Source organism: Acartia tonsa, chromosome 10 (assembly GCF_053477335.1).
Source record: "Acartia tonsa isolate MP-2025a chromosome 10, ASM5347733v1, whole genome shotgun sequence".
NCBI lineage: Eukaryota > Metazoa > Arthropoda > Copepoda > Calanoida > Acartiidae > Acartia > Acartia tonsa.
This window is the reverse complement of record NC_137269.1, coordinates 2,464,495-2,487,474: the sequence shown is the minus strand read 5'-3', so window position 1 is coordinate 2,487,474 and position 22,980 is coordinate 2,464,495. Positions and strand designations below refer to the sequence as shown.

Sequence of the window (22,980 nt, the reverse complement as noted above, 5' to 3'; positions counted from 1 at the left end):
ATTGCATATCTAAATTCTATGGATCATTTTACATCTACTAAAAGCACCGACTAGCTATTTAAAAACACACAAAAGTTAGGACACGTTATTTGTTACGCTTTCTGAATTGTACTGTTACAGTAGTCACCATGACAAGTTTAAAACCTTCGCTTTTTATAATCTTAATTTTCTTGTTTTGAAAGAATAAAGAATGATCAAGATTTTGTATCAAACAAGGATGACATCATCAATTCAAGCAAAACTGTTTAATTAAATTTTAGAATAGTTATTTATCGCATCGTATTATAGACAGCTTTCCACATATATTATAGGATAGAAGTATAAGATTAAAACCAGTTTTGACTAAACTGGTATAAATTTTATGATTTATATTTTAAAATTCGTGGAAAATTATCTGTAATACAATGCTTCATTTGATTCTTTAGTATGGATAAGAATCCATTCTAATCCAGGGGATATTATCAGTTTCAAAGCCATATTGTAAAAAAACCTAATGAATTCAAAATCTGATGATTTATTAAAACAATAAACGTAAATTTGTGCAAGATTAATTAAGAGATATCTCAATGAAAAAAAATATGTATTTCCAAAACTTAATTACCCCTGCAATAGATTGACGTGATTGGTGGAAACGTTTAGATGCTACTAGTTTGTACAACCCAATCAAAATTTATAAAAAATAATAATCGAATAAGATAGCGTGTTAACATAACTTTGGGGACAAGTTTTATTTGTATTCCAATGTCCCCTCCCTCCCTCATTTTCTTAAACTGTTTTTAACCTATTTTTGAATGGGGGGTCAAAAATACACTAGGACGCCTATAGAATCAGACTGCAGAGCCCAAATTTGAATTAAGTCCCCAATAAACTTTTTTGGGGGGATTTAAAAATTAATTTTTAGTGTTGCTGTAATCATTTTGACCGAAGCAAAGGCTCTTTTTTTTACTTCGGGTAATATTGTGGCTTACAGAACATTTTTATATAATTAACTTTATATTGATACAATAAAAAAACATTACTCTGTTCATTGGAAAATTTTTTTTTTCCAAAACAATTAATTTCACTGAAAAATCTAACATTTTCAATAAAACAAATAATTCTGAAATCTAACCAATAAGAATTATTGTTCTATTTCAATTCTTTCAATTCAAAAAAAGAGTGTTTTCACAAAGTGACTTATTTCCAATGTAGTTAAATAATTTTTATTTAATTAAAATGAAAATAATGAAAACCATACACATAAAAGATACATACTTTTTAAAATTATTTTAAAAAATTAGTTTGAATAATCTTATTTTATAACACATTTGTATATGTGACAAAAATAAATTTGTTGTATTGCATAAACATTTGTTGTCATTTAACCCTTTACAGCCATTTTTTATGTTTTTAAAATAAGAGAGAGAACACAAACATGTTAATGTTAATTCATTGATATATTATAAAGAATTAACTTTTTAGTGAATTTTTATAGTAAAATCATAAGGCCTAATTTTACTCTATACCAGAATACAATATTCATGAAGCAAAACACTCTAAAAGCTACGAATTTTACCAAAATAAAAAAAGACCTTTTGCTGTAATCAAAATGATCACGGCAACAGTAAAAATTAATATTTAAATCCCCCCAAAAAAGTTTATTGGGGACTTATTTCAAATTTAGGCTCTGCAGTCTGATTCTACTGGTGTCATAGTATATTTTTTATATACGTTTTAAAAATAGGTTAAAAACAGTTTAAGTATTATACTTACATTGCACAACTAAATTATGAAAAACAAAATTACCCCTGAAAAAATTTGGTAACTGATAGTTTGTCTTTAAACAAGGAATGAGATAAGGTGTTTGTATAACTTTGGGGACCAGTATAATATAAAGTCCAATGTCCCATCTCTCCTTAATTAGTAGCTTGAGTAGCATACCTACATTGTTGTGGCGGCTAACTATGCAAAATGTTTTACACTTGTTGAACAATTCTTTCAGTCATAATCTCTGTTATAAGAAGCAGGGATCTAAAGGGATAAGACTATAAATGCAAAATCTATGTACATCTCCAATGATGATATACAGAATCATTCTTTCTGTAGATTACAATTATTGGTTGAAACGTTTGAACTCTTAACTTAACAAACCATGCAATCAAAATTCAATAAAAGTCCCCAAAGTTATTAAGCCAAGGAATAAGAAAACGGTATTATAAAACTTTGGGGACTAGTGTAATTAACAGCCCACTGTCAACTAACTCCCTGTATATGATGTAATACATGCCTAATCATATAGAGTAGCTTTGCTTCTAATAAATATTAGATCACGTAAACAATTTGAAGTTTTTAATATAAACATTATGTCAAATAATAGCGTCTAAAAATTAACAAAAAATAAAGAAATGGATTTATTATTACTTGGATCTTACACCAGATTATCATGTACTCTAATAAAATGAAACTATCAGCGGGCTAAAATAACGATCCCCCCCCTTCAGCCCTCTTTACCTTATCCCCTCCCCTCTTACTAGATGAACGAACTGATCAATAAATGATATTAATGTCAGCAGACAAAATTGACGACAATTTTCCCTGTCATAATATCCAGGTATACTCTATATACATTAAAAAAGATTGAACCTGTTTTTGTGTGCAGTTAAATATCCCTGAAAACGGTGTAAACATACTTTTTTTTGTGCTCTGAAGGAAATATTCTTTTGGTGCTATGGTGGTTTTTGTTGGTAATTTATTAAAAGAATATTAGTCCATCAGCTATTTTTAATTTTATTAAAGATAGACGTCTGAAATTCTCCTTCAGATTCCCAACATAGGTCTAAATCTGTTTGATAGAAATTGTTTAAAGTAAATTAAATTCGCTGCTCATATCATAAGTGGTGTCATCCTTGTTTTCTATTTTATAACAGACAAGGGTAGCTAACATTAATTCAACGCATTTATTTTTTCATAGAAATTTTGTTATTATTATAAGTTCATTATGAATCATTAGATGTACTCATATTTTCAAAATTTCCATTTATCATTAAACATTGGTTTAAAAAAAAAACATTATGAAGCATTTTCATAATTAGTGATGGCTCGTAAGTGACAGATTGCCCTATCGATTTCAGACCTTGCATAAATTTTTTTTGTAGCAGTAAAGTAGAATGAGGAAAGCGTAGTAACCATTACCATCCAGTAGTATCCAAGAAAATTTTTGAATTGTTAGACTTCAAGATGCTGACGTTGAATATTGAATTTTTTGTTACTTTATATTTGTTAATGTTCGTTTGTCTGTCTGACTTTCAAGTTTTTCTTTCATAGATAATTGGTCAATATTGTAATTTCCTAACTGCAATTATGCCCTCACAAAAAATTTAAATTTTGTCAGGGCCGTATCCTCACCCCCGTACACCCCATGGAAAAAAGACTAAAAAAATCATGTATGAAACTTGACTTAAAAAAAACATAGACACACAAACATCCATCTGCGTTCAATAAAGCAACATTAATGAATGAAAAAAGCTTATTGTTAAATAAAAATTGTTTATTGACTATCACAAAAAGGAGCAGAAGGTACAATTTTTGATTTTTACACATGTTATTTTTAAGGGGGGTTAGATTATTGTATAAGATAATTCGTAACCAGGAAAGGAATGAGTCAATGGCCAATAAAATGATGTACATCCTCCATTATGATATACAATATTACCCTTATGTAGATTTAAATTAGTGGTCGAAACGATTGGACACTCAACTTAATAAACCAACCAATCAAAATTCAATAAAAGTCCGCATAGTTGTTAAGCCAACAAATAAGAAAATGATATTATGAAACTTTGGGGACTAGTATAAGACTCTTTCTTAGAAAAGTTCTCAATATTTAGGTTACGAAATTATTTTTACAATAATAGCCCTTCCCTTTTTTTCAGGAAAAAAGTTTATCATAGTATTTTGCAATTGGAGCACTATTCCTCCTTCCCGCAAAGCATTTTATTTTTTTTTTAGCCCATACATATCAAACCTTTGTGATGTAAATAAATAATGATTTTTCTAAAAAGATCTATAGTATAGATGTATATTCAGACGACTACCTCATCCCCTTTTCTAATGACCTTTTTCGTCTGCTAACAAATTATGTATATTCTGCTACTTGGATGTGTTAATATTCCCGACACAATTGTTTGATTTTCATAGACCTAATTGAGAGTCGGCACAAAGTTAATTGGGATAGGGAAATACAGTTATTTAACCTCTTCCCCCTCTAATGTTTTACTCTAATCGTCAATTTACAAATCTAGCCAATATGATAGTTTGAAAATTGTATTAGGGGGTGGGGGAAGGAGATAATGCTCCCCTTGCAAAATAATGAAAATTGACAAAAAAGTTAATTTCTTTGTTTTTGATTTTTTGTTAATTTACAATTGTAAATCTAATAAAAGTATAGAACATTTAAAAAAAAACTTTTTAAAAATTTTCAAATATGAAAAACATTAATCTGGAATTATTTTTAATAACCTAATCTAAAGTAATAAACAAACTATATACCGCCTTATTAAAAAAGGAAGGGTATGATTAATATGAAAATCTAAAATTGTTTAAAAAATTGTTCTATTCTTTCATTAATTTTATTTTTTGTACTTTTGAAAAATAATTTATGATAGGATGAAACAGGATTTAATTTGATGATTATGAATTTATGATTATAGTGATACAATAATAGTTATTTAGAGCACCGTATTACAGACAGTTTCTCGCGGATAGTAAATTGAAAAATTATGAAATATCTGATTTAATGAGGACAAAGTTCCTTAATTTAAAAAGTTAAAAAAATTTCGAGGGAAATTGACTGTAATACGATGCACTTCGTGATCTTTCAGTATGGTTCAGAACCGGTTCTAATCCATTGGAAATTGATCGGATTCGAAGCTATACGGGAAAAAATATATATTTTCACATGTAAATCGCAGAATTAAAACTTTTGTCTAAGTTTGTCTAATTCTTACTTCAAATTTTAAAAATAAGCATTTTAAAATAATTGAAGGATTGTTATATTTTTTTACCAAAAATATTTTTTTCATGCGGTCTTTGTAGCCGATCGGATTATATTTATTTGTGATATATAATACATTAGATAAATATAGCATATACATATAATTTGGATATCTAAATTTAAAAATAAGTTCAATGAGTTTTTAGAAATTGCTATTTACTACTTTTATATTTGAACTTTTTCATTTTAATTAATAAATTTTTTTTCGCTTTCAAATTCTTTAAAGTTTATATTAATTGTACATTTTATTTGTAATATTTGTTTCTTGGAGTTTTAAATTTTTTTTTACAATTTAATACATTTTTTACATTATAGGTTATAAATATTTTTGAGCAATTTTGATTAGATACAATATATATATAAATGTAAGCACATTTTTTGTTATAGTTTTTAGGTATAGTTGTAGATTTTTTTGTATGTCTAGAAAATGAAAAATACAGGATTGAAATATAATTTTTAAAAATTACCAATGATGATTAATAAAACTACCCCTTCTGTAGAATAAAATTATAGGTTGAATTGTTTATACACTGCTAGTTCCTTTTGTTTATGAGCCTTGTTTTTTTTTAAACTTTGGGTACCAGTGTAATTAGCAGTCTAATGTCATCATTTAATAGTTATTTCTCGCATCGTATTATAAACAGCTTTCCGCCGATATAGAAATTACAAGAAAGTATAAGATTAAACCCAGTTTTTATAGCACTGTGATGCAATAGGAACCTATCTAAAAAACTGGTTTTAATCTTATGATTGTACCCTTTTATATTCGTAGAAAACTGATTATAATGCGATGCTAGACATAATTTTTCTTTATGCCTGAGAACCGGTTCTAATCCACCGGATATTAATCGGTTTCGACGCAACACTGAAAATATCATTCCCAATCCTGTATTTTTTTTTTTACATATTATTTAAGTTGCCGCAGCCTTTTCTAATTCCAGTTCTTTCATCCTTTTAGCAGCTGCCTTCTCTATGGCTTGCTTCTTGTACATCTCTATCAATTCTAGCTGTTCTGTCTCATCAACTAACACAGGATAGATTAGAATAGATAGATAGATGGATAAATAGGCTGAAAGAGTATTATGTATTGATAGATAAATTTAGATAATTTGGATAGATTCAAAGATAATCAGACAATAAATATATTAAAAGATAAATATATATATATACAGTAGACTGGCCCAAAAAAAACATGAATTTTTAAATCTTTACCATATCAATTTGCGGATACCTTGAAGTTGTTACCGGCTCAAAAGTAGACCTTTTAGTGAAAACTAGACCTCTCTACAATGGAAATTGATCTCGAAATTTCAATCTTAAGCTTTTTATCAAAAACTTCATATTTTCATGATTTTAACAAGAAATAAGTAAAGAACTGCCAACCTAAAATAATGTAACAAGAGTTCAAATATTAAGCAATCATAAAAAGTAGACAGAACCACCATTCCTGCCGAATAATTCCAAAAAACGTCTAAAAACATTGTTTTATTTAAAATGATAATTTGTGTAAGAAATTGAACTAAAACAGTAGTTGTTAGTCTTATGAGAAGAGAAATGATGAAAAACTCAAAAAAATTTACATTTTAAAGACATAAAATAGGTAAAAGAGTTTTTAATAAATTTCATGTCTCAACAGACATTGTCGCTAATAAAGAGACAATTTATTTAAATAAGAAATTAAATGAAGGTAAAAAAATATGTAAAACACTTATTCTCTTATCCAACTTTAAAAAAAGGATACTAAAAAAAAATTAATATTGCAAAAAATAATTTGATTGTTTATTATCAAACCAGGAATAAAGAGTAAGGCATATCTTTAATTATTTTTATTCAATGATTTTGCTGTATGAATTAGCTTTCCCAAATTATTGTAATTGTACATAAAAAAAAATCTAATACTTTCTTTCTTCATATGTTTATTCCTGGTGATTTTAATATTTTATTTCAATGTTTGTAAACAAACAGACAGAAAATTTGATGTTTTGCTTTATATCTTGTATAAGGCTATATTAATTGGGGAAGTAAGAATGAAAATAAAAATGCATTTGACGAAATAGCGATAGATTTTTTCTTAAAATCAATTATAGGGCTAAAATCTACAAACAATGCATAACCTATTTTTACTTAACGCACATTGAAAAGCGATTTAGACCTTCATTTGGGCCACACTAATATACAGGGTGCGCCACATATCCTCGGACTTTTTCTAAATTGTAAACAAATGAACATAAAATCGTCAATTTTAAAGATTTTATTAAATTTTAAAAACTGGGAAGCAAACTAGGTATATGACTTTTAGATCATTGATTAAAATCGCCGCCAGCATCAATCACCGCCTTTACCCGCCTCCTCAACCGCCGGCAGGCCCAGGTCAAAATGTACCTGTCCAAGATGGCGAAGTTCTCCTTAATAGTGGCAATGACCACAGTTGAGCTAGAACGACGTTCTATACCTTTTTAGAAATGGCATGAAGATTCAAATAGGGTTGTCAGCACAATCTATAGTCTAAAATAAGTTTTTAAGTTCCATATGAGTCTCTAAAGTCGAGAACCGAGAAATTTTCACGATTTTACATGATTTGTGACGTTTTTGACATCTCTAAATCGGTCACGTTTCACTTTGCCGAAGTACTACAGCCAAGCCATTTTAGATAGAGAGCTCTAGTCTTTTCTAGTGTCTTACTTATGTATCTAACAGTATCCCCAGCAAGTTGCATAACTCTACCTCATCTACAGATGGGCTGAGGTCCGATTTATTGGGCCCTAGTCGAGAATCCAGATTATACCACCGGCGCAACTCGAATCTGCCTTGTTAAACATAAGCGCGGCCAGCTCGGAGTACGAGCCTATCTTCGTCCAAAGATTTTTTTGTGCTTAAAGGTCATTACCTAAGCTTTTTATAGTGGGGTCAAACGTCCTGATTGGTCAAGTAGTTTTGACGCTATGGCCGTTTAAAGAATGTCCGAGGATATGTGGCGCACCCTGTATATAATATATATATATATATATATATATATATATATATATATATATATAGATAGATAGATAGATAGATAGATGGATGGATAGTAAGATATATAAGTTTTCCGGAATTTTAATGTTAGGGGGAGATTTGAAATCTGCATCAAATTTTAAGGATTTTTTATAAAATTCGTTTTTTGTATAATTCTTTATCTAAAAGCGGAAATGCATTTTAAGTTAATTAATTTTGACCAATAGGATAGGTGGATTTTAAACTACCTGCACTCTAATTGGTTGAATGATGTACGCCATCCAATCAGAGCGCAGATTTTCTAAATCCACCAATCACAGATGCCAAAATTAATTAACTTAAATTGCATTTCCGCTTTTAGATAAAGAATTATACAAAAAACGAATTTTATAAAAAATCCTCAAAATTTGATGTAGATTTCAAATCTCCCCCTAACTTTAAAATTCCGGAAAACTTATATATCTTAATGGATAGATAGATAGATAGATAGATAGATAGATAGATAGATATATAGATAGATAGATAGATAGATAGATAGATAGATAGATAGATAGATAGATAGATAGATAGATAGATAGATAGATAGATAGATAGATAGATAGATAGATATATAGATAGATAGATAGATAGATAGATAGATAGATAGATAGATAGATAGATAGATAGATAGATAGATAGATAGATAGATAGATAGATAGATAGATAGATAGATAGATAGATAGATAGATAGATAGATAGATAGATAGATAGATAGATAGATAGATAGATAGATAGATAGATAGATAGATAGATAGATAGATAGATAGATAGATAGATAGATAGATAGATAGATAGATAGATAGATAGATAGATAGATAGATAGATAGATAGATAGATAGATAGATAGATAGATAGATAGATAGATAGATAGATAGATAGATAGATAGATAGATAGATAGATAGATAGATAGATAGATAGATAGATAGATAGATAGATAGATAGATAGATAGATAGATAGATAGATAGATAGATAGATAGATAGATAGATAGATAGATAGATAGATAGATAGATAGATAGATAGATAGATAGATAGATAGATAGATAGATAGATAGATAGATAGATAGATAGATAGATAGATAGATAGATAGATAGATAGATAGATAGATAGATAGATAGATAGATAGATAGATAGATAGATAGATAGATAGATAGATAGATAGATAGATAGATAGATAGATAGATAGATAGATAGATAGATAGATAGATAGATAGATAGATAGATAGATAGATAGATACATACATAGATACATAGATAGATGGATAGATACATAGATATATAGATAGATAGATATAATTTTTACCACTGTAATCATTGGATATGAAATCTGGAGATTCATTGACAAAACCATTGGCTGTGTACTTGATGTTGCTTTTTGTCATTTGTTGCTGTCTAGTAAAGAAATATTAGTTTGAATAACTTCCACTAGATGGTGTTAGCTATAGCAGATCTATAGTATAAATGTATATACAGATAACTACCTCCCTCCTTTTTTTAATGACGTTTTCCGGCTGCTACCAAATTTTTTTCTTCTATTTCTAATACACACCACACCATATTGGTTGATTTTTATTGATCTAATTGAGAGTCGGCACAAGCTTATTGCGATGGGGAGATACATTTATTTAACTCCCTCTTGTGTTTTACTCTAATTTAGTTATAATATTAAGTGTTTGACTTTGTACTATATTTTAACATTTGTTGTAGCATCAGATAATATTAGGTAAAATATTATCCACAAGGCAGTTTAAATTTTTAAAAAAATATACAAAGTTTTCTATGTATTGGACTATTTTCTTTATGTTTAACATTTGTTATAGCATACTTAAGTAATTTTAGTTCAAACATAATCCGTTAGATGATGTTAGTTTTAAACATTGTACTAAAATATGTACTTTATGTTGACCATTTATTGTATGATACTAAGATTATATTAGTTTAAATCTCATTGGCTAGGTGGTGTTCAAACATCAACTCTTAGATAGTGCTAATTTTAATTTTTATGTAAAGATTTTAATAAACTTACTTTGTCTCTTCGGAAGGATAGGATTCATTCATCAGTATTATCTAAAAATTTAAGAATAGTTATTTCTCGTATCGTATTATAAACGGCTTTCTGCGGATATAGAGTGTACAATTATAAGATTAAAACTAGTTTTTTAGCCTTTAGGTGCCGAATTTTAATTTCTTAATATGTAATATTAATATAAAGTACTATGCTATTTGCTTTGCTGATACTAAAGATAAAAATAAAAAATTAAAGACATAGCGACAGAAAGACAGACGTAAATGAGTACTTGTAAAGTAGCTTCTCAACTGACAGACAAAGTGAAATATAAACCTTACCTTTCCTGCCACAATACTAGCTGTGAACATTACAGACACACAGACAGACAGATGGACAGACAAAGTGAAATATAAACCTTACCTTTCCTGCCACAATACTAGCTGTGAACATTACAGACAGACAGACAGATGGATAGACAAAGTGAAATATAAACCTTTCCTTTCCTGCCACAATACTAGCTGTGAACATTACAGACAGACAGACAGATGGATAGACAAAGTGAAATATAAACCTTACCTTCCATGCCACTATACTAGCTTTGAACATTTCAGACAGACAGACAGATAGATGGTCAGACAAAGTGAAATTTAAACCTTACCTTTCCTGCCACAATACTAGCTGTAAACATTACAGACAGACAGACAGATGGACAGACAAAGTGAATTATAAACCTTACCTTCCATGCCACAATAATAGCTGTGAACATTACAGACAGACAGACAGACAGATGGACAGACAAAGTGAATTATAAACCTTTACTTTCCTGCCACAATACTAGCTGTGAACATTACAGACACACAGACAGACAGATGGACAGACAAAGTGAATTATAAACCTTACCTTTCCTTCCACAATACTAGCTATGAACATTACAGATAGACAGACAGATGGACAGACAAAGTGAAATATAAACCCTACCTTTCCTGCCACAATACTAGCTGTGAACATTACAGACATACAGACAGACAGACAGACAGACAAAGTGAAATATAAACCCTACCTTTCCTGCCACGATACTAGCTGTGAACAAGAACAAGAACAAAAATGTTAGGTACACACTAGCCAATACAATTAATACTTACAACTCTTTTTCTTTCTTTATATAATCTACTAATGTGATTTTCCCAGCTGGTAATCAAGATAGACAACTGAAAATTCCTTATACTTATAAAGGATCAACCAGTATTTAATCTATTTGGTCCGTCAGTCTGTTATTCATGGTACAAATTGTAAATATTAAAACATCCAAACGCCCATTCGCTACTGAATTTATGGATCTTGTCATCCTTGTTTTTATTAAAATGGATTTGATTGAGTATTTTTTGTTTCCTGATATCGCTGTAAAGCTGTTCTTTTTTCTTTTCTTCGTCAGACTTTTTACTGCTCTCCTAAAAGTAGTGTGGCAAAGTGTCTCAAAAATCAGCCATGTGACGTCATAACAATGAGGGGAAAGATGAGAGTGGAAGTGGGAAAGAAAACTAATAAAAAAGAGATGGATAATCCCTCATATTTATGACGTCACATGGCTGATATTTGAGAAACTTTGTCCCACTACCTTCTAAAACATGAAATCTATAGTTCACTTCACTGTCCGTAATACGTTGAGGGAAATGTGATTTTCTCAGCTGCTATTGAAGTTTGACAGCTGGAATTTTTAGTGAAGATTCCTATGACATGTGCGCATCCAGTATATACATTGTTTTATCCGTCTGTCTGTCAGTCATGCTTTATAAGCCATAAACACATATTTTTTAAGGTTTCAAGAGTTTTGTTGATAGTTTTGTATATTTTCTCACTTTTTTTTCTTGTTGATTACAATTAGTGGTTGAAATGTTTGGACACTCAACATAATGAACCAACAAATCAAAATTTATAGTCCGCGAAGTTGTTGAGCCAACGCATAAGAAAATGTAATTAGAAAACTTTGGGGACTTGTTAAATAAACAGCCCCATGTCCCCTCCCCCCATGATGGTACTTACCTGAGCCTTGTCCTTCTTGTTGTTGAGAGCTTCCTCAATTAGTTTGAGGCTGTCATCCTTGGACAGATGGGAGGTGGGGGACAGTTTCTCCTGGGCTTTAGCCTCAGCCTCCTTCAAGGCAGCTACATCTATGTGCACCTGAAAACATAGATTTTTTAGTAGTGAAGCTACTTTGTAATGCACATTGTCTGACCGTCCAACTGAATGTAAGAAATATTAAACGATGAGACTAAAAAACTTTGGGTACTTTTTATTAAATCATGATTGATCAATCAACTTTTCAACCTATAACTTTAATCTACCGAGAAGTTGATTTAGATTATTATCATTGGGTATCCACATAAATTTATCGTCCATTGTCGTATCCCGTAAGATCCCAGAAATAAATCCCTAAAATGTCTTTCTGTCTGTCTGTTTGTGGGTAACAAAGGATTTCGCTAACCGCTGAACTTATATAATTATAATTTGGGGGAAATTTTCCCTTAGAGTTGTTTATCAGAATATTATTCCCTTGTCCCTGGGTCCTGTGAATGTTTTTATCTACTTTGGGGGAAGAAATTACCTCCCGTTCAAGAGATATTGTCTATAAAAAAAATTATTATCCCCATCTCCAAATTTTTCTTTTTACATTTTGAATCTAGAATTTTAAAATCATGTGTCCCTAGTGGCCTCTAGGGGCGTAGCCACTAGTAGCTATGTATAAATGGATTGACAATACCTCTTTCTTAGCCAGATTATTAGCTGCTGCCCTGATAGGCCTAGGGCTGGCTGTATAGTCTAGAATACTTTGTACACTCTTGTTCTTGTCACCCACCGTAACAGACATTTTTCATACCTGAAAATGTTGATTGGTTGGTGCAAGCTAGCACTGCTTTACCTTTTTTACAATTAATTTTAATATACAGAAATTTTATTTATAAATGTACGTTGCTGTCTATAGTGCCCTAGGGATAGATGTCACTGATTTTGGCCTACCTATTCTATTTGCGTCAGGAAATACCCAAAAACGATAAAAACCCTCTCTTTTCTAGGGGGTTTCTTTAACCCCTTCCATTTCTCTTTTCTTCTACTATGATGTTAAAAGTATAGGTAGGCCAAAAGCTGTACCATCTATCCCCATTTTCCTAGGGCACTAAATACAGCTACCTGAAAATGGGAACATATATACATATATATATAAAAATTTGCCCATAAACAGCCCAGATTGGTATTTCAAGTATATTGAAATGAATGGAAATTTTCTCTAATGTTTTGCAATGAACGTGTTATTTGTAACATGCAATTTTATATTTTTACCTTAGTTTTATCTAAAATTCAAGTTTTTATTATTTTTAATCTTATAATATTTTCAGATTTTAAATTTTATTTTAAAAGTCTAATTTTGTAGATTTTTTTTAAAGTTTAGGACATTGCAGATTAAGGAAAATCCCACAGGGGCTAAAACCAAATCATTAATAAGAAGGTGTGGAGGGGGGGGGGGGGTGGTTATACGTGATTGGTTGGCTAAATAATTGTAAAAAAAGTACAAAGTAATAAACAAAAAAAAATAATATTTTATAAACTGCCAGAAAATTGGCAATAGAAATTATACAATATAATACAATTTTCCCAATATGGCTTCGAAACCAATTAATATCCGCTGGAATATAACCGGCTTCAGGCGTAATGAAAAATTGTGTATCGTATCGTATTATAGACAATTTTCTACAAATAATAAAATAAAAATCATAATATTAATACCAGTTTTATTAGACTAGGCCTCGGTCTTTTCGGGACAAAGAAAACTGGTATTAATCTTAATGATAATTTTTCTTTTTATCATCCGCGGAAAGCTGTCTATAATACGGTGCTAAAATAACTATTCTATACTAAATCATCAGAAAAAAAGGTAAAATTTCAATTTGGCTTAAGCATTTTTAAAAGTTTTTGTACAAAAATTTTGGCTTCATTGTTTTTGGCTTCTAACAGGGCCCGGCAGCCGCGCGTAAGCCAAAAAACGCCTCAAATTCAAACCCGCATAGATGCTTTGTTTTTTAAAAGAGGGATTGCCACATTTGGGTCAGGTTTTAAAGTTTTATAAGGTTGATTTCCCTGAGGCTTACAGGTGGTTGACGCGCGACTGCCGAGCCCTGGCTTTTAATATAAACTTGGAATATAAAATTAAAACTGCACAACTACATTTCCACTGGATACAAACCGGTGAAACATTCTAATATGGCTATAAAGAAATTGTACATGGAAACGTACATACAAATAAAAAAACTAATTTTCCAGTATGGGTCCGAATCCGATCAATTTTTGATGGAATAGAACCGGTTCCCAGTCGTACTGAAAAATCATGTATAGCATCATATTACAGACAATTTTTCACTAAAATTAAAAAAAATAAGATTAATACCATTTTGTTATCACGGACCTTAAGCCCTATGGTCTAACAAAACTCATAATTTTTCACTTTCAAATCCGCGAAAAGCTGTCTATAATACTAAGCGATAAATATTTATTATATTGTTTTATTTTGCTGATAGGATTTAATATTCTGTATCTGTCTATCTTCATTCACTGGGTAGTCGTTGGATATGAAGGTGGGGGACTCGTTGATGAACCCAGTGCCCGCGTACCTAGTCACCAATTTTATACTTCTAGCAGATCATAGACACCCTGTACACCGAGGTTATACGCAAGTTAAGAAAGTACAAAGGATTAATTATCACTCAAAAATTGTAAAATTTAGGTTTCAAGAATTTCTTCTGTTTTAACCCGCGATCGTGGATCAACACGTCGCCGGTGAGGAGATAGGTTCGAATCTCGGGCCGACACCGCGTCATAACTAAAGACGTTAAAATGGTTCTTACTGATGCTATGTCAGGTGCGCGAGTAGGGGGAATGCCTTGGCCCATAAACAGGCGCAACTCAGTACCATGCACAGTTAGGACTTCTCAGACAAAGGTCGTGCAATGAAAGGGTTGGTTGTCTGATGGATGTTACTTAACCTAATATCCTTGGGTTAGAGTATCGCATCCAATAACATGCGGATGATGCTCTGGTAATATCTTCTGCTTAAAAATATTTCCAAATCTCGAGAAAGCCAATATGACCAAAATATATATGTTTTTTCCTATCTACCTAGCCCATGTGTTGGGCTCTTAACCTGCAGGGTCAATACCTGCAATGCCCTAACCCCACGGGGTTACCCCTTATCAAATATAATCTAACCTAACAAATACATTGTTTGTACTTAACTATCCCTGATACTTAACATGGCTCTTTGAGGGATAACCCTTGACATTTTTTGTGATGGGAAGAGGTGGGGTGGGGAGAGTTAAACCTTAAAAGAAAGCCTCTTTTATATAAAACAAGGATGACAACATCCATAAGTAGCGATGCACAAAAAATCCATGGCTGAGAATGCGGGCAAGTAGATTTTAATAGCATTTGTTAAAGTCAAGAATAACCAAACCTTTCTAATATATTTCTATATTTTTTAACATTTATATTTTGAAAATCGCATTTTCCCCATATCATTGTAGACTGACGGACAGACGGGCAAATGGACGAACGTACAGACATAGTTAATTATAGAGTAGCTTTACTAATAAGAAACCTTATGAAGAAGTATAAAATTCCTAATGTTACTGTTTATTATCTGCTGTAACATACTAAAAATATATTACATTAATTTTTAAAATCAAAGCCTTTTTTTATAATTGTTATGATTCCTTGAACAGTTAGGTACAATCTAGGAAGCGTAGCAACTCTTTAATCGTTATCAGAAAGTCCGTACGTCCATTTAAAACGTGCTGATTTATTTTTGTTTGATTTTTTAAATGACAATGCCTAGGACAATAAGGTACAATATTATAAGCGAAGCATCTTTATAATAAAGTCCTAAAAATGAAAGAATATTGTTATAAGTATCCGGTATTTTCCGCAATTTTATGTACAATTTAGTTTAGACTTACAAAGTAATGTTCTGCTTATAAAGTTCTGACATTCTTGGTACAAGTCTTAATGTTCGTCTGATCTACTTTCTGAAGTTTGAGCTTCGCTTTTACGGATGTTGTCATCCTTGTTAGTTCAAGTAAGGAATAAGGTATAGCCAACAAGCGAAATAAATATAAAATAATATTTGAGGGGCAGATTCAAATATTGTCAATTCTACTAAGTGTTGACCCTCAACGACAGCTGGAAATCCCATATGCGTTTCGTGTTTTCCCCCCGAATTAATTTCTTTGCTAAATTAAACTTTAAGATAAATTTTACAAATAATCGATTTTATGTAAATACAAGATATACATTTATAGTAAATAGATTGAATAAATGGATAGATAGTCAGATACGTAGATCTAGCCGTTTACAGGATCTTATTAAACATACACATTCAAAACAAATGTTCTGTTACTTAAGCATATCAAATCACCTTGATTCTTGTGTTGGAAAATGCTCTTTGGTGATCACAATCTATAAAAAAAAGAGAAATGTTATTTATTGCATCGTATTATAGACAGCTTTCCACAGATTTAGACATGATAAAATATATGATTAAAACCAGTTATCAAAGCCCTTAGGGGTCAAAGGCATAGCATCAGTAGATTTCATTTTAACGTCTCTAGTATGAGTGCGGCGTGGTCCATTCTCGAACCCACCACCTCAGATGCCTCTGCGTCCGTCTTATCGTTTTTAAACTTTGGATGATGATTCCTGTAACAATTAGATACGATTTATTAAGCGTAGCAACTCTATAATCATTATAAGAAAGTTCGAATGTCCATTTTAGACATACCAGTTTTGAACTTTTTGTTGTTGGCATCGTGCAATGATATTATTTTCCTATTTTAAGAATAATAATTCCTTGGACAACAAGGTACAATAGTTTAGGCAAAGCATCTCTATAATCATGTCCCATACTTTAAGTATGTCCATAACAGACTCCTGTAATTACATAATTTTGCAACAAGTTTTCAATTTTGTTTATACTACTAATTTAATATCTATTAATTGTTCATGTTTGTTTGTTCTACCGTTTGGTTTCAGAGCTTCACTTTTATGGATGTTGTCATCCTTGTTAATCTAAATTTTACCTTTAAAGTAACAACTCCTACAGTAAATAGAGTGAGAACCAAAAATGTTAGGTAGACACTATAAATTAAAAAATATCTTCATTTTTAGTATTGCAGCTACTCTATAACAAGGTTATGTCCGTACGTTCGTCTGTCCGTTTGTCTGAGCGCAAATCCGAAGCAGACTAGTTTCTAGATTAAAACTTGATTTGAGTGTACAAACATTTCCAAACTTATTCACTACTAATTTAAATCTACTGATGGGGTAATTTTTTTTTCATAATTAGTGGTGTAAATTAATTTCTCGTATTCATTCGAATCCGGTGGATAGGAACCGGTTCTCATCCATACGAAAAAACTATGTCTAGCATCGTATTATATCCAGTTTTCTACGAATATAAAAATGTACATTCTTTATAAGCGGAAAGCTGTTTATAATACGATGCGAGAAATAACTATTACTGTCCAAACTGTCTTATTCCTTGCCTAAAATAGTTTGTACTTTTCTCTGCTAAATTGCAACAAAAATGGCGCTCCGTTTTTGGCGCCAATGTACAGGCGGGAATATTAGAGGAAGAATATTTTTTTGTCTCAAGCTTAGGATCCCAAAAATTGATGGTCCAAATGGGTTGTACTTTACTTGGAAAATGTCTTGTGTTGGTTTTATGCTATTTTCTAAACTTCCTGCACCATCTAGGTGAGAAACAACTAGTCCTTTAACATAAAAAAATTGTCTGAAGCTTAAGACCTCAGAGATTGATGGTCCAACTGGGTTATACTTTTCTAGGAAGCTCTGTAAATGTCTTTGTTTTCTCGTATTCATTCGAATCCAGTGGATAGGAACCGGTTCTCATCCATACGAAAAAACTATGTCTAGCATCGTATTATATCCAGAGCTGGATCTTTAAAAGCGTAGCTGTTGCCGTAGTCATGGTCAGAGTTACAGCCACCAACCTAATAGCGATCTTTAAATCATATTAACCACGCGTTGCCGTGGCCACAAAAAAAAATGCGATCTTTAAATCATATTGGCAATGCGTGGTCGTAGTCATAGCGTGGTTAACCACGCAAAAAGTGACCACAGTCCGTTAGTGTGGCTAAACTACAACTACAACTACAGCCATGACTATGGCCACGGCTACAGCCACGCCAACGGCTACACATTTAAAGATCCAGCTCAGTTTTCTACGAATATAGAAATGTATGTACAATCATAAGATTAAAACTAGTTTTTTTAGCCCCGAGGTGCCGGAGGCCGTTTATAATACGATACGAGAAATAACTATTAGACTTTTTAAAACTAAATTCAGTTTTCATTAAGACGTTTAAAAGCTATTGTTTGATAACTTTAAACATAATATTCGGGTATAGTCCCTTTCATGGCAACGCCTCTTAAGGGGCGTTTCGTCGTATTTTTTAGTAACTTTTCCCCTATTTCTAGCCCCTGCAGGGCAATCACCTAACCCAACTTAACCTAACCTAACCTAAAATAACCTATAAAAACTAATGTGAAATTACGACAAAACTCCTCTTAAGAGGCGTTGCCACGAAAGGGGCTATACCCGAATATTATTTAAAAATGAAATATTCCTAAGGTCATTGTAAAATTGTTCTTTTTTCTTATCATCATCAGGCTTTTTATCCTCCTTAATAAACATAAAATAAAAATAAAACAGAGGGGACATTATATATGTAAAAATATCCCCTCAAGGCAGGGACCCTGTACCGATTTTCTATTGGTTCATTGAAATCAGCTAATAGCGCGTCGAAAGTATAAACACAGCTAAGTCCCTACAAAAGAACAAAAAATAATTTGCCAGCAGAAGAGAAGAGTCTCTCTATTACTTTAGTCAGGAAGTTGTCTGGATTATACATCTTTACTTATATATAAATCAGGGCTCGGCAGCCGCGTATCAACCACCTGTAAGCCTCTGGTAAATCAACCTTTAACAATTTTAAAAACCAGCTGGAAGTCTAAACCTGACCAAAATATGTCAATGCCTCTTTTTAAAAAATCCAAAGCTTCGTTTTGTATCGAATCATAGACAGTTTTCCACACACAAAAAATTGAATCATAGTATTAATACCTGTTTTATGTAATGGGCGTTCGGCCCTTCAGGGACAACAAAACTGTTATCAATCCTAACATTTTTTAATTTACTATCCGCAGAAAACTTTGGCATACCTCCTTCTTTCCCGAGTGATTGGCGTCCAAATCATTTGATCCAAAAGCAGCATTTTCTAAAACTGTAAAAAAACAACTTTTAATACATACATTTTTTAGTTTGTGGGTTAAAGCCATTTTTTAAAAATCTGAACGAAGCTCTATCTGTTAATTTAGGCTCGTTAAACTTGACCTATTTATTTCAAATTTTGCATTATGATTAGAATGTTACCATTCCGTTCGTCCATTAAAACCGAATTTTCATTTTTTTGGCATTACTTTCTTAGTTACTAGCGGCTACAACTCTAGAGGCCTCTAGGGGTACTTGAGGTGATGATTGCTTGAACCATCCATTTTCTTCTTTTTTTCAAAAAGAAAAAGGAAATAAATAGAGGGTGGGGTGCTGGGGTTGTGGTACCCTCCCTTCAATAGTTATTTCTCGCATCGTATTATAAACGGCTTTCCGCGGATATAGAATGTACAATTATAAGATTAAAACCAGTTTTTAAGCCCCTAGGTGCCGTAGGCACTGGTTTTAATCTTATGATTGTACATTTTTATATTCGTAGAAAGATGGATATAATACTATGCTAGACATAGTTTTTTCGTATGGATGAGAACCGGTTCCTATCCACCGGATTCGAATGAATACGAGAAATAGTTTTAAACATTCCCAGGACCTTTGAGAAACTACACAGTTAAGAGGAACCATAACAGTTCGGTGGTTAGCGAGATCCTTTGCTACAGACAAAAACACCTCGCTACTTTATATCATAGGATAACTGCAATTCATGTGCCTTTTGTGAATAATAAAATATTTAGGGGTTTAACCCCCTCCCCCACCCCAACCATGAATCAAATTTTCATAAAGTTTAAACCTGATGGATCTATAAAATTTGTGATATTATTGCCTTCTGCTGTTGTGGTTAGGGCCCCAACATTTATACTAACCTAAAATTAATAAATAATTAAAAAAATAACAGGGATGGCAACATCCACAAATTAGATAGACAGAATATCAATTTAAAAGTCTAAACATAAATGTAATGAAAAATTACGTAATTACAGGATACTGTCTAAGAAAATACTTACATTTTTAGTGCTTTATCATGGAGATACTTCGCTTATAATAGTGTATCTCGTTGTTCTAGGAATCAAAATTAAATAAAATATAAATGTTTTAAATGGACGCAAGGACTTTCTGGTAACAATTATAGAATTGCAAAGCGTTTTAAAATGTACCCAACTATTACAAGAATCATCATGCAAAGTTAGAAATCGATAGCACAATTCTAACAGGCATAAATCATTTGGGGTTGTACATAGATTTATCGGCCATTGTCAGATCCCTTTAGATCCCTAATTTTCCCTGAAATATTACATTTGTTTGATTGTTTGATTAGCCATAGTTTATTAGGGTTTGGACCTAAGACTCCTGGAGTGTGTTGAGACACTTTTGTATAGCCGTAAGGGCCAGCTTAAGCTCCACGTTCAAGTATGACTTGACACGCTGTCTCATGAGAGCTCCTAGTTATTACCTCACCCTCGCCGATTTTGAGTATGGCAGGTGTCTCAGATTAAGTCACCGTAATGAATGACACTCTCCTCAGAGGAGCCTGGGATTAAGGAATGTGTTGGTATTATACACTTGATTATTAGGCATCCAAACTACCGAACAATCTCCCTTCTAACGCAAATATTACATTAAAGCCCTTGGTGTCTTCTTTAAATGTGTTTTTGTTGGTTTTTACAATATCAAATTCTTTATTCTTACACTCGTGAAGGAACAAGTTGTTTATTTTGGTCTTTAAAGTTTTTGTTTGTAAACATTTCTTGTTATGTATGTAATTTATTACCAAAAATGAAATAATATGTTTACATAAATTTCTATAAATATTGTGATTAATTATTCAACATTTTCATGGCTTTCTAATGTATTAACTTTTTCTATTTCTATTCGCTTCTCCCCTAACCTAAAAGACCCATCCCTCAACATTTATTTAAGAAATAAGAAAATGTTTTTTTTTAGAAATAACTTATTTTTACCCAAAATAGCTTAAAACCTGCCCTGCATAAATACTAAGCTTGCCTAAATATGTTGGACATGCATACAACCTGGTGTATACTTTGGTACATAAAAATATTAGCTGCTCTACTAGCCTCTGTAGGGTTGGAAAGGGGTTGATTATAAAGCCCTCTAAAACAGTTTAGTCAGAGACTAGAATGCGATTTTTCTCACCCCTCTTTCCTTATTTCCCTTCTTCTTACCCACTTCCCATCAGCTACATCAAAAAACAAGTTTTACGCCAACTCTACCCTAACAAAATATTTGATTTTTGGATAATTTCAAATGAAATAAATTGGCTGAATAACAGCCCCTATTTTTAGTATTTAAAGGACATGTTTAAATAATAATTAAAAACTTACTTCATTATTATTTGGCTGATTTTGAGAACTTTTTCCACCAATTGGCACCAAGGTTGATCTCATTGGCCTAGAAGAAAAAGTAAGAATCATATAAAGTTTATCTATCTATCTAACTATCTATCTATCTATCCATCTATCTATCTATCTATCTATCTATCTATCTATCTATCTATCTATATATCTATCTATCTATCTATCTATCTATCTATCTATCTATCTATCAATCTATCTATCTATCTATCTATCTATCTATTTATCTATCTATCTATCTATCTATCTATCTATCTATCTATTTATCTATCTATCTATCAATCTATCTATCTATCTATCTATCTATCTATCTATCTATCTATCTATCTATCTATCTATCTATCTATCTATCTATCTATCTATCTATCTATCTATCTATCTATCTATCTATCTATCTATCTATCTATCTATCTATCTATCTATCTATCTATCTATCTATCTATCTATCTATCTATCTATCTATCTATCTATCTATCTATCTATCTATCTATCTATCTATCTATCTATCTATCTATCTATCTATCTATCTATCTATCTATCTATCTATCTATCTATCTTTCTTTCTATCTATCTATCTATCTATCTATCTATCTATCTATCTATCTATCTATCTATCTATCTATCTTTCTTTCTATCTATCTATCTATCTATCTATCTATCTATCTATCTATCTATCTATCTATCTATCTATCTATCTATCTATCTATCTATCTATCTATCTATCTATCTATCTATCTATCTATCTATCTATCTATCTATCTATCTATCTATCTATCTATCTATCTATCTATCTATCTATCTATCTATCTATCTATCAATCTATCTATCCATCTATCTATCCATCCTAGTACCTAGGACTTGCAGTATAATCATGGATGCTTTGTAGACTCGCGTTCTTGGCCGATGGATCATTTGTAGAATTTTTAAATTCTAAACCATTTTCTTGACGACCTCCAGTTTGTTCATTTTTCATTTCTGTGGATGATAATCTTATTTAATGGAAATCAACAAATATATGAGGGTACCCATGTAACCTAACACAACCTAGCATAAGGTATTAATCAGAACCAGACTGTGTGTATGTACCGAAGGATCTCGCTAACTGTACCGATATGGTATTTTTTTAGAGGGTAGCTTCTCAAATTTCCTGGGAAGATTATAACTATTTTGGGGTAAGGTACCACCACC

General features: G+C 31.5%; 2 protein-coding genes and 2 long non-coding RNA genes across 4 annotated transcripts; all 4 read right to left on the bottom strand.

Moving 5' to 3' along the window:
• Positions 1 to 5,621: 5,621 nt before the first annotated feature.
• On the bottom strand, positions 5,622 to 11,289 carry LOC145330674 (uncharacterized). The gene is made up of 4 exons (XR_013883546.1): positions 11,132 to 11,289; positions 10,090 to 10,130; positions 9,367 to 9,455; positions 5,622 to 6,056 (listed from the first exon to the last, which is right to left on the bottom strand). It is a non-coding gene; the product is annotated as an uncharacterized LOC145330674 (long non-coding RNA).
• Positions 11,290 to 11,342: 53 nt separating this feature from the next.
• LOC145330384 (uncharacterized) lies at positions 11,343 to 12,948 on the bottom strand. The gene is made up of 3 exons (XM_080175023.1): positions 12,830 to 12,948; positions 12,112 to 12,249; positions 11,343 to 11,519 (listed from the first exon to the last, which is right to left on the bottom strand). The coding sequence occupies exons 1-3, from the start codon at positions 12,935 to 12,937 to the stop codon at positions 11,343 to 11,345; spliced, it is 423 nt and encodes a 140-aa protein (XP_080031149.1). The 5' UTR covers positions 12,938 to 12,948.
• A 2,773-nt stretch (positions 12,949 to 15,721) lies between these two features.
• Positions 15,722 to 17,253, bottom strand: LOC145330521 (uncharacterized). Its single transcript, XR_013883446.1, has 3 exons — positions 17,193 to 17,253; positions 16,532 to 16,572; positions 15,722 to 15,770 (listed from the first exon to the last, which is right to left on the bottom strand). It is a non-coding gene; the product is annotated as an uncharacterized LOC145330521 (long non-coding RNA).
• Positions 17,254 to 18,727: 1,474 nt separating this feature from the next.
• On the bottom strand, positions 18,728 to 22,765 carry LOC145330383 (uncharacterized). Its single transcript, XM_080175022.1, has 5 exons — positions 22,644 to 22,765; positions 21,763 to 21,829; positions 20,214 to 20,286; positions 19,357 to 19,418; positions 18,728 to 18,817 (listed from the first exon to the last, which is right to left on the bottom strand). The coding sequence occupies exons 1-5, from the start codon at positions 22,763 to 22,765 to the stop codon at positions 18,728 to 18,730; spliced, it is 414 nt and encodes a 137-aa protein (XP_080031148.1).
• Positions 22,766 to 22,980: the final 215 nt, after the last annotated feature.

Bases quoted from the DNA above. Each gene is read 5' to 3' on its own strand.
- LOC145330384 (XM_080175023.1), bottom strand. From the start codon at position 12,937: ATGTCTGTTACGGTGGGTGACAAGAACAAGAGTGTACAAAGTATTCTA. The intron at 12,250-12,829 runs GTATTGTCAATC...CTATGTTTTCAG, and splicing joins ATAATCTGGCTAAGAAAGAG to GTGCACATAGATGTAGCTGC. The intron at 11,520-12,111 runs GTAAGTACCATC...CACTACTTTTAG, and splicing joins ACAAGAAGGACAAGGCTCAG to GAGAGCAGTAAAAAGTCTGA.
- LOC145330383 (XM_080175022.1), bottom strand. From the start codon at position 22,765: ATGAAAAATGAACAAACTGGAGGTCGTCAAGAAAATGGTTTAGAATTT. The intron at 19,419-20,213 runs GTTTAAACTTTA...GTTTTTTTACAG, and splicing joins AAATTTTATAGATCCATCAG to TTTTAGAAAATGCTGCTTTT. The intron at 18,818-19,356 runs GTATGCCAAAGT...ATGTTTATTAAG, and splicing joins ATCACTCGGGAAAGAAGGAG to GAGGATAAAAAGCCTGATGA.